Source organism: Mustela erminea, chromosome 3 (assembly GCF_009829155.1).
Source record: "Mustela erminea isolate mMusErm1 chromosome 3, mMusErm1.Pri, whole genome shotgun sequence".
In the NCBI taxonomy this organism is placed as follows: Eukaryota; Metazoa; Chordata; class Mammalia; order Carnivora; family Mustelidae; genus Mustela; species Mustela erminea.
This window is the reverse complement of record NC_045616.1, coordinates 91,924,270-91,936,674: the sequence shown is the minus strand read 5'-3', so window position 1 is coordinate 91,936,674 and position 12,405 is coordinate 91,924,270. Positions and strand designations below refer to the sequence as shown.

Below are 12,405 nucleotides of genomic sequence, written 5' to 3'. Positions count from 1 at the left end.
GGAGTTGAGATGTTATAATTTATATTTCAAGACTTAAAACCAAACGGAGAACTCTTAGTTTTCTCATTGTTAATCTTTAAATAAGTTACTTCTCTAACCTTGAGTTAGCTTAGAATCATGGGTTTGCTTTTTACCTTTGATGGTATCCTCTGTGTTTCTTTGAGTCACCCATGATACTTCAGGGAATCAGGTATGCATGTAGATCTGCTTCCTTATGGGCTTGCCATTACTTTTTTTTAACTGGGTTCCATATTAAGAAGCTCAGTTCCATATTAAGAAGCTCGGTCTCTTTTTTGTTGTCTTGATCTGAGGCTTGGGTTATCTTTTTGTTATGGCTTAGACAGTTTTGGTCCCCAGAAAGTGTAGGATCCTGACAATAACTTTGTAGTGAAGAGTGTTAATTACCAGAATTGCAGTCAGAAAGCAGTGGGCAGAGATTTATATTTATTTTTTCTTGTAAGGATTTTATAGTTTTAGCTCTCATATTTCGGTCTTTGATCAATCTGGAGTTAATTTTTGTGAATAGTGTGAGGTAGGGGTTCAGCTTCATTCTTGTGCGTGTGAGTATACATTTGTCCCAGGACTATTGGATGGTAAGACTATTCTTTGTTTCATTGAATGGTGTTGGCACCTTTATTGAAAATCAATTGATCATAAATGTAAGGGACTCTGATATATATATAATATGGTATATTTTATATATATATATATATATATATATATATATATATATATATATATATATAACTGTCTTTATACCAGTACCAAACAACTTGATTACTATAGGTTTGTAGTAAGTCTTGAATTTGGGAAGTATGACTCCTCCAACTTTTTTCTTTTCTCTTTCTTCTCTTTTCTTTTTTTAAAAGATTTTATTTATTTATTTGAGAAAGAGAGAGCACGAGCAGGAGGAGGGGCAGAGGGAGAAGCAGACTCCCCACTGAGCAGGGAGCCCCACACAGGGCTCATCCTAGGACCCTGAGATCATGACTTGAGCTGAAGTCAGATGCTTAACAGACTGAGCCACTCAAGCACCCCTCCAACTTTGTTTTTCTTTTTCAAGTTTGTTGTGACTATTCTGTCTTCCTTGGCATTTTCATAAGAATTTTAGGATTAGTTTGTCAATTTGCAGTTTTGATTGGGATTGTGTGTATATCAGTTTGTATATCAAAATTTGGTCGTATCTGGTTCACAATTACATTTAACCATTTCACTGTTCCTACTTAGCTCTTAAAATTAGTGTCTTGTACACTTAACAAAATTAATAGTGTTACTTTAAAAAGCTTTTAAAATTTCTGTATTGAGATCTGCAGGTTGATTCTGTTGAGCTGACATCCTCAAGGAAATGAACTAGTAAAAACTTCCAAATGAAATAGTAATATCAATAGTTACCTAGTGTATGTATTCCTGTATACTACATATACTTGAACTGCTGAAACTGTTTTTCTTGGCCTCTGATCAGTCATTGGCTCTGGTGAATACATTTTGCATTTTGGTCTATAAAGGTTAAAGTTGCTTCTAGAAAATTGGTTTCTTTCTTTCTTTTTTTTTTTTTTTAATATTTTATTTATTTACTTGTCAGAGACAGAGTGAGAGAGTGAGCAAGGACAGGCAGGGGGAGCGGCAGGCAAAGGGAGAGGACAAGCAGGCTCCCCGCTGAGCAGGGAGCCCAATGAAGGACTTGATTCCAGTACCCTGGGATCATGACCTGCACTGAAGGCAGACACTTAACCAATTGAAACTGAAAATTGGTTTCTGTGTAGAAATCTTCTGATCTGCAGTTGTTCAAACTGAAATCATCTGGTTACTTTTATTCTTAATTCATTTGGCACCATGAGTGAGCATCAGTCATTTGAAATTAATGAATTTTCATGTCATTATTGATAATTATAAGTAACATTTATTGAATGTTTTTATTTTCCAGCACTTTGCCAAACTTCTGTATGTGGTATCTTAATTAATCTTCATGACAGTATCTTCTTTTACAGATAAGAAATGAGGTTTGAATACTTGGCCCAAAGCCACAAGAGAATAGTTTGGGAAAAGCTACTATTAAAAAACTATTTAGGGGCGCCTGAAGGAGCCACTGAGGGTGGCTCAGTGGGTTAAAGCCTCTGCCTTTGGCTCAGGTCATGATCCCGGGGTCCTGGGATCGAGCCCCACATTGGGCTCTCTGCTCAGTGGGGAGCCTGCTTCCTCCTCCTCTCTCTCTGTCTGCCTCTCTACCTGTGATCTCTGTCTGTCAAATAAATAAATAAAATCTTAAAAAAAAATAAAAACTATTTAAGAGTAGGTGTAGCTTCTTATTAAAAAGCACATCATTAATAATCTGAAAATTTTTCAGTTATTACAAGCCCTCAGGTAGAGAGCTACACCACAGATACGGTGAAAGACAAAAGCGAATGACAAAACTTAGGAAGCTTCTTATATAAAAGAAGGGGAAGAAAGATACATTTACTAAGAAAATGAACCTTAAATAAATATATGATTATCCTTCTTTTTTCTTAGATACTTCTAAAAAAAATTCCTCATTTTTTTAACACTTAATTGGTAGTAGGTGCCTGATTATCTGATCTCAAAACTGTATCTAGGTTATGCTAAGTTTCGAGTGCACATCATTAAATTTCTCTTTTTTCCTTTTTTTTTTTTTTTTTTTAAGATTTTATTTATTTATCTTAGAGAAAGAGCATGGAAATATGAACAATGGGAGAGGGCGTCTAAGGGAGGAGGAGACTCTCCACTGATCAGAGAGCGGTTGCTGGGGCTCAATCCCAGGATCCTGAGATCAGGACCTGAGCTGAAGGCAGACTATTTTTTTTTTTCTTTTAAGATTTCTATTTATTTATTTATTTGTTTGTTTGTTTGTCTATTTTGTCAGCGGAGAGAGAGAGCACAAGCAGCAGGCAGGGAGAGAAGCAGGCTCCCCGCTGAGCAAGGAGCCCAATGTGGGACTTGATCCCAGGACACTGGTATCTTGACCTGAGCTGAAGGCAGACACTTAACCGACTGAGCTACCCAGGCACCCGATCTGACTTTGCTTTTACCTCATAAGCCATCTTTTAACATCCTTACATTGGCTTTAGGGGTCTCAAGAGGGCAGGTTCTAAAACTCTAGCTACTAATGTTATATATAAGATTTATTCAACTTGAGGGGTGCCTGGGTGGCTCAGTGGGTTAAAGCCTCTGCCTTTGGCTCGGGTCATGATCCCAGGGTCTTGGGATAGAGTCCCGCATCGGGCTCTCTGCTCAATGGGGACCCTGCTTCTCCGTCTCTCTGCCTGCCTGTCTGCCTACTTGTGATCTCTGTCTGTCAAATGAATAAATAAAATCTTAAAAAAAAAAAAAGAATTATTCAACTTGAGGGGCACCTGGGTGGCTCAGTTGGTTAAGTGCCTGACTCTTGGTCTCAGCTCAGGTTTTGATCTTGCAGTCATGAGTTCAAGGTCTGTTGGACTTCACACAGGGCTTGTGACTACTTAAAAAAGAAAAAATTATTCAGCTTGGAAAAATGTCTACTTTAGGGGCTCCTGGTGGCTCAGTGTAAGCCTCTGCCTTCGACTCAGGTCATGATCTCAGGGTCCTGGGATCAGGCCCTACATCGAGCTCTCTGCTCAGTAGAAGCCTGCTTCCCCTTCTCTCTCTGCCTGCCTCTCTACTTACTTGCAATCTCTCTCTTTCTCTGTCAAATAAATAAATAAAGTCTTTTTAAACAGTCTACTTTATGAAATGTAGCATGTTGTGGTTTCAATTTTTTTTTCTTAAACCTGTGAAAAATTTCTATAAGCTCACTTGTATTTTGTTAAACATTAGGTTGTTACACCTTTGTGGCCAGATGTATCATACATTTTTGCTCGTGTTGAGTTGGTAGTGTACCTTGTCCTTTTGTTCTTTCGACTTGTCTGTATTGCCATGGATATATATCAGTGCTTCCTTGATAAGGGAGTTATATGGCAGTAATCTGTATCTTCAGTTGTTAACAGGGCACTGATTTGTCTTGTTCGGAGCTATAAGGTTCAGTAATAACAATCACGTTTCATTTTGACCCTGGAGAATTGAACAGTATTGAAGAAACATTGAAAATTTTTGTATCTGGGTCTCTTTATCCCTTTACTTTAAAAAATCACAAGGTTTTACAAATACAGGTAGAATATCAGTAAAATTCATTTATTATCTATTTCACTTACAAATTCAGAGGATTTAAAAAGTCCTGGAATTTGGACACGTGGTTGGCTCAGTGGATTAAGCCTCTGCCTTCTGCTTAGGTCATGATCTCAGGGTCCTAGGATCAAGCACCATATCGGGCTCTCTGCTCAGCAGGGAGCCTGCTTCCCCCTCTCTCTGCCTGCCTCTCTGCCTACTTGTGATTTCTCTCTGTCAAATAAATTTTTAAAATCTTAAAAAAAAAAAAAAAGAAAAGAAAACTCGTGAAATCAAGGCAGCAAGATACTGGTAGATATAATGAAAAATACCACGTCATTCCTAGTTTAGTTTTGTGAGTAGTGTTAAACTTCTCAGATATCAGTGTTTTATAAAGTATATACTTTAACTTTTGTATCATTTCCTGATTTTTTAAGCCTAGGGAGTGTTCCTTTGTTTTCTTTTCTTCCTTCCTTCTTCCTTTCCTTTCTCCTTCTCTTCCCCTCCCCTCCCTCCCTCCCTTCCTTCCTTTCTTTTTTTTCTTTGAGAGAGAACTTGTGAGCAGGGGAGAGGAATAGAGTAAGAGGGAGAAAGAGAACCTTAAGCAGGCTCCAAAGCTCAGCAGAGACCCCCACATGGGGCTCGATTCCACGACCCTGAGATTATGATCCAAGCTGAAAACAAGAGTCCGTCCTCAACTGACTGAGCCGCCCAGGCACTTCTAGTTTGTAGCTTTAGAAAGCTGTCAACCTAATTAATGTTAATTGAATGGACTATGTTAATAGGTCATTAATATTTTATTCATGTTAATTTCTGTTGGAATATTTGACATGGCCTTGTTGAACCTCTGTGACCAGTTAATTAAAATTAATCAATAAACAGGGCATTGAATCTACCCTATAATAAGTGATTTGATGCTCCTTTAATAATTGACAAATAAGAAGCATGTAAAAGAGACTTGAAAATGTGTAAAGCATGCATATAAATTAGGAAGTCATAAACCTGAGCAGGTAACATATTTCTGGTAATTTGTTAGTGATTTTAATTAAAATGTAAATCTGGAAGTTAACACATATTTGGTAAAAGGCTGTTCTTCTTAGTTCTTAAGTGACTTGTAAAAAACTGATGTTTCTGTAGGTTCTACACCTGCATTAGTGAACCCATCTCTGCCTACCACTTTCCAACCAGGAGCTCCTCTTGGGCCCCCTCCAGCTGGAGGACCACCTCCAGTGAGGGCAGTCACTCCTCAGAAACCATCACATAGAGCTGCGCCCCAGCCCTCATTCAATTCAGTTGTCAACCAGGAAGGTAAGCAAGGCAAAACCAAGTCAAATCCTAATGTTTTGACTGGGGGGGTGGAAGGATCAATATTATTTGAATTTTTGCATTCAGGTATTATTTTTTCCAGAAAATTTAGTTGTTTCACTTAGGAAGGCCTTCAAGAATTTAGAGTTTAAAAAAGTTCCTTAGTATTCTACTACCCTGTATCGGGCCTAGCATTTAGGAACTAGTGATCTTTTTTTGTTGCTGGGCAGATTTTAACAATCATGGCTCTAAAGTTAGATGCTTTTTGGCGGAGGAAGGTGAGAATTTCTGTTTTTCTGGGCATGGTGTTAGAACTGTCCTTTTAATACATTGGCTCTTTTCCATGAAAGCAGTGTTTTTTTTTTTTTTCTGCTGTTATTGTAAATGTTAACAAATATTCATCAACCTAAATAAAAAGTAAAATATACAAGCATTTTGAAGTTGTATGTAAACAGGAAAATTTTTTTTTTTAATTTTTTATTTTTTATAAACATGTATTTTTATCCCCAGGGGTACAGGTCTGTGAATCACCAGGTTTACACACTTCACAGCACTCACCAAAGCACACACCCTCCCCAATGTCCATAATCCCACCCCCTTCTCCCAACTCCTCTCCCCCCAGCAACCCTCAGTTTGTTTTGTGAGATTAAGAGTCACTTATGGTTTGTCTCCCTCCCAATTCCATCTTGTTTCATTGATTCTTCTTCTACCCACTTAAGCCCCCATGTTGCATCACCACTTCCTCATATCAGGGAGATCATATGATAGTTGTCTTTCTCTGCTTGACTTATTTCACTAAGCATGATACGCTCTAGTTCCATCCATGTTGTCGCAAATGGCAAGATTTCATTTCTTTTGATGGCTGCATAGTATTCCATTGTGTATATATAGCACATCTTCTTGATCCATTCATCTGTTGATGGACATCTAGGTTCTTTCCATAGTTTGGCTATTGTGGACATTGCTGCTATAAACATTCGGGTGCACGTTTGTATCTTTAGGGTAAATACCCAGTAGTGCAATTGCTGGGTCATAGGGCAGTTTTATTTTCAACATTTTGAGGAACCTCCATGCTGTTTTCCAGAGTGGCTGCACCAGCTTGCATTCCCACCAACAGTGTAGGAGGGTTCCCCTTTCTCCACATCCTTGCCAGCATCTGTCATTTCCTGACTTGTTGATTTTAGCCATTCTGACTGGTGTGAGGTGATATCTCATTGTGGTTTTGATTTGTATTTCCCTGATGCCGAGCGATATGGAGCACTTTTTCATGTGTCTGTTGGCCATCTGGATGTCTTCTTTGCAGAAATGTCTGTTCATGTCCTCTGCCCATTTCTTGATTGGATTATTTGTTCTTTGGGTGTTGAGTTTGCTAAGTTCTTTATAGATTTTGGACACTAGTCCTTTATCTGATATGTCGTTTGCAAATATCTTCTCCCATTCTGTCAGTTGTCCTTTGATTTTGTTAACTGTTTCCTTTGCTGTGCAAAAGCTTTTGATCTTGATGAAATCCCAATAGTTCATTTTTGCCCTTGCTTCCCTTGCCTTTGGCGATGTTCCTAGGAAGATGTTGCTGCAGCTGAGGTCGAAGAGGTTGCTGCCTGTGTTCTCCTCAAGGATTTTGATGGATTCCTTTCGCACATTGAGGTCCTTCATCCATTTTGAGTCTATTTTCGTGTGTGGTGTAAGGAAATGGTCCAATTTCATTTTTCTGCATGTGGCTGTCCAATTTTCCCAGCACCATTTATTGAAGAGGCTGTCTTTTTTCCATTGGACATTCTTTCCTGCTTTGTCGAAGATTAGTTGACCATAGAGTTGAGGGTCTATTTCTGGGCTCTCTATTCTGTTCCATTGATCTATGTGTCTGTTTTTGTGCCAGTACCATGCTGTCTTGATGATGACAGCTTTGTAATAGAGCTTGAAGTCCGGAATTGTGATGCCACCAACTTTGGCTTTCTTTTTCAATGTCCCTTTGGCTATTCGAGGTCTTTTCTGGTTCCATATAAATTTTAGAATTATTTGTTCCATTTCTTTGAAAAAGATGGATGGTACTTTGATAGAAATTGCATTAAATGTGTAGATTGCTTTAGGTAGCATAGACATTTTCACAATATTTATTCTTCCAATCCAGGAGCATGGAACATTTTTCCATTTCTTTGTGTCTTCCTCAATTTCTTTCATGAGTACTTTATAGTTTTCTGAGTATAGATTCTGTGCCTCTTTGGTTAGGTTTATTCGTAGGTATCTTATGGTTTTGGGTGCAATTGTAAATGGGATTGACTCCTTAATTTCTCTTTCTTCTGTCTTGCTGTTGGTGTAGAGAAATGCAACTGATTTCTGTGCATTGATTTTATATCCTGACACTTTACTAAATTCCTGTACAAGTTCTAGCAGTTTTGGAGTGGAGTCTTTTGGGTTTTCCACATATAGTATCATATCATCTGCGAAGAGTGATAATTTGACTTCTTCTTTGCCGATTTGGATGCCTTTAATTTCCTTTTGTTGTCTGATTGCTGAGGCTAGGACCTCTAGTACTATGTTGAATAGCAGTGGTGATAATGGACATCCCTGCCATGTTCCTGACCTTAGCGGAAAAGCTTTCAGTTTTTCTCCATTGAGAATGATATTTGCGGTGGGTTTTTCATAGATGGCTTTGATGATATTGAGGTATGTGCCCTCTATCCCTACACTTTGAAGAGTTTTGATCAGGAAGGGATGCTGTACTTTGTCAAATGCTTTTTCAGCATCTATTGAGAGTATCATATGGTTCTTGTTCTTTCTTTTATTGATGTGTTGTATAAACAGGAAAATGTTTTAAAGCATTGTCTTCAGATATAACTTTAAAATACAAGTTTATTAGTTTAAACAATATATTTTGTCAAGTAAGAAATTGATTTTAGCAATAACCTAACCAATGCAACAAAATGTGGAAATAGGAAAACAGAGGAGGGAAAAACCGCTGTCCATATCCTACTTCTGAATACAATGAATATTATTTTTGTTTTTTTTCTAGCATTTCCTTTTTTTAGTATTATATAAGTAGGGAAAAGAGCGACCTGTGAATATTTTGGAAAGAATGGTGTTAACAATGAGTAACAAAATGAAAATGTCCCACTGTCTGCCACATTATAATTTTGAAAATCAAGCTACAATAAATATTTGCATTTTTAACCAACTAAAAATATGCCCAGTGTTTTCATTTTCTTTTACAAACAGTTTTACTAAGGTTTTCATATCAACTCATGGTTAAAGTCATGGTGGTCTTGAGAGCTAGAAAGGAATTAACTGATTTTATCAACTATTAAACTTAACTGTTGGTGTTAAAATGACTGTTAGAGTTAGCACCTTTGTACTTAGAAGCTAGAGGTTGATTCTATTTACTAATTTTAGTTTCTTCTATACCTTACTTAGAGCTCATAAATAGTAGAGGTCCTTGAAATAGATTTCAATTCTTCATAAGCAGGTGTTCCTGGCATTTATCTTTAAATTTTTTAATTGGAGGGAAAGGAAGTTAAGACTTTTATTTTATTTTAGTAGCTGATCCCTAGAATAAAGCAGTCATTACATTAACTCATATCATCTTCAGATTAATTCTAGATTCCACTCTGTTCCTTAGTTTGAAAAAAAAACTATATATTTTTTTAAGATTTTATTTATTTGACAGAACACAAGTAGGCAGAGAGGCCAGCAGAGGGAGAAGCAGGCTCTCAGCTGAGCAGGGAGCCCGACGTGGGGTTCGATCCCAGGACTCTGGGATCACAACCTGAGCCGAAGGCAGCCATTCAACCAACTGAGCCACCTAGTTGCCTCCCCCAAAAAAGTATTTTTATCTTCATGATTTAGTTTCTCTTTAAATAGTATTGATTTTGGTGACTTTTTTTTTTCAGTGTGTACTGTTCTTTAGAGGTTTTTAATGCTCTCAACTGCTGAAATCTTTCAGATAATATATAATTTTACAAACTGCACGAAGGACTATCAGTTTTAGAAGTTCATAAAATTATTTAAAACTTTTATATATTTTGGGGGCACCTGAGTGGCTCAGTGGGTTAAAGCCTCTGCCTTCAGCTCAGGTCATTATCCCAAGGTCTTGGGATCGAGTCCCACATTGGGCTCTCTGCTCAGCAGAAAGCCTGCTTCCCCCTCTCTCTCTGCCTGCCTCTCTGCCTACTTGTGATCTCTGTCTGTCAAATAAATAAATAAAATCTTTTTTAAAAACCCACAACTTTTATATAATTTGTATACTTTAAAATGTGCATTATTTGAAATTTTTATTTCAAGATTTGACATTTTTCCTGGGTTGTGGGCTAAAATATTTGGAAAGTCACATTAAAGTTTAGACATTAGTGCTCAAATTTTTCAGAAATTTTAACAATTTTTCTAGTTTAAATATTGTAATAAACTTCTTTTTTAGGTATTGCATCAAATACCAATAATGGATCTATGGTGGTTCACAATAGTTATGATGAAATTGAAGGCGGTGGCTTCTTGGGTGAGATGCTATAAAAGATGATTTTTGGTTTTTTGTGTATGTGTATGTTTGTTTTGTTTTAGTATGTGTTTATTATAGGAAACAGTGAAGAAAATTTCATAATCTTATCCCACAGTAATACCTCATGGTAGCATTTTTTATTTCTATACCTTTAGATTTTTTTATTAGTTTTCTTTTCCTTTAAGAATTGGGATCATGGGGGCACCTGGGTGGCTCAGTGGGTTAAAGCCTCTGCCTTCGGCTCGGGTCATGATCCTGGCGTCCTGGGATCAAGCCCTGCATTGGGCTCTCTGCTTGGCAGGGAGCCTGCTTCCCCCTCGCTCTCTGCCTGCCTCTCTGCCTACTTGTGAGCTCTGTCTGTGAAATAAATAGATAAAATCTTAAAAAAAAAAAAAAGAATTGGGATCATGGGCTTTATTATTATGTTCTGGCTATAGAGTATTTTTATGAATTAAATCTATTTCAATATATTAAACCAGTTGTACATTAATATGTTTTCATTGATGTTTTGAATTAGAATTTTAGTCTAAATATAAAGTTTAGTAAATGATACAAAAGTAAATCAACCATACCAAGTTTATTTTTTTCATATAAGCTTATTTTTATGTGTTTTTGGTTATAGTCTACATTAACTAGATTTTCATTATTGCTATTATTTTGTCAGTAGTGTTTATTTGTCTTATATTGCAAATTTGATAAATGAAGGAATTAAATTACCCAAGGGATTTTAGAGTTATAATTCAATGGATGTATGTGTTTATTTGAAGTATTCTAGAGTATAAAATAGAACTTAAAAGTTACCTTGTTTCTAGCAACACCACAGCATACTAACAAGAATCCCACAATGAGCCGAAGTGTTGGGTATTCATATCCCTCCTTACCACCTGGTTATCAGAACACAGGACCACCTAGTACAACTGGAATGCCACCCTCTTCCTTGAATTACTCAAGTGGGCCACAGGGCTTTACTCAGGTAAACTTTTTTTCTTTTTTAACCAGCTTTCCATCTTTTGATTTAAACTGTGTAGGCATAAAAGTTTTGGGAAGCTGTAATGAATTCTTTTAACCAATTAAAATAATGGAATTTCATAAGACTTGTTTTATTACATATCCCCAGAACCAAACAAAATTGACCAGGAAATGTAGATTAGTTTTGTTATTTAGAGCAAAATTAAGTAACTAAGTCCTTATATACTTCTGTTTTCAACTGAAAACATTATAAAGGCTACTTACTTTGAAATTATGTATCTTTAGACTCCCTTAGGTGCTAATCATTTAGCTGCAAGCATGAGTGGATTAAGTCTACATCCGGAGGGGCTAAGAGTTATCAATCTTCTTCAAGAAAGAAACATGCTTCCAGCAACACCTTTGCGGCCTCCTGTTCCAAATTTGCATGAAGATATCCAGAAACTCAACTGTAACCCAGAGTAAGGTTTCAAATAGTGTTTCTTATTCCACATGACATTTTATTCTAGAATTTTTGGATTTTGTTTTTGGCGCTACATGTTTTATGAACTAGCAGTACAACCATTAATTTATGAAAATAGTTTTGCATACAGGAAAATAGATCTTTGTTAATTGCTTACTTGATATTTGAAATATTCTAACTCAGATACGGTTGTAACTTCTAAGCTGATGACTGCTCTTACCAGCCCTAATGGAACTATGACACTCATTATCATTGTGGTGAATAAATTTTTTTTTCAAGTCCAACATATAGGATTTGATTCTACATAATTCTTTATTTGCTCTCATTTAAAATTATTTTTCATAACAAACTTAATACCCTTCTATCCCTTAAAATGGATCTTTAGTTTAAAATGTATGTGGTGATGACTTTGTAGTGATAACAAAATCAAATTTTGTTATTTTTTAAATGGTTTTTTTAGAACCTTCAACAAAACTGATCTTTTCATTAATAAACTTAAGCTTGCATTTGTACATTTGTGTCATCACCTTTTTTTTTTTTTAAGATTTTATTTATTTATTTGACAGAGAGAGATCACAAGTAGGCAGAGGCAGGCAGAGATAGAGAAAGGAGGAAGCAGGCTCCCTGCTGAGCAGAGAGCCCGATGCGGGACTCGATCCCAGGACCCTGAGATCATGGCCTGAGCCGAAGGCAGCAGCTTAACCCACTGAGCCACCCAGGCACCTGTGTCATCACCTTTTAATTCCAGTGTAACCAAGATTTATATAAAGAAGAAGTCATTTGTTAGTCTGGGCTGTTTTATGCACAAGCCAAGCCAAGAAGAGACTGTATTTTAGTTACATAATACTGGGTTGTAACTATCCAGCCTCTCTTTCTGAATAGGACTTAAATATTTAATGGGATAAAATTTGAGAGGGCCTATTGAAAAGTTTCTTTGTAATTTGATCCACTGTTAAAATGTGTTACCTTTCATGTATTTTTTTTTTGTCCAAAAATAATCATAGTGACAGCTGACAGTGATTCTTTTTTTTAATGATACATGGTTTTT

At 36.7% G+C, this 12,405-nt stretch overlaps 1 protein-coding gene across 2 annotated transcripts in view; it reads left to right on the top strand.

The window, feature by feature from the left end:
* Positions 1 to 12,405, top strand: part of SEC24A (SEC24 homolog A, COPII coat complex component) — a 65,015-nt gene that overhangs the window by 19,293 nt on the left and 33,317 nt on the right. The window contains exons 3-6 of one of the 2 annotated variants that reach the window (XM_032336692.1): positions 5,275 to 5,445; positions 9,851 to 9,928; positions 10,741 to 10,901; positions 11,183 to 11,355. In XM_032336692.1, coding sequence (XP_032192583.1) covers positions 5,275 to 5,445; positions 9,851 to 9,928; positions 10,741 to 10,901; positions 11,183 to 11,355 — 583 coding nt within the window. The remainder of the gene's footprint in view (positions 1 to 5,274; positions 5,446 to 9,850; positions 9,929 to 10,740; positions 10,902 to 11,182; positions 11,356 to 12,405) is intronic. The other variant, XM_032336693.1, reaches the window with a different exon arrangement.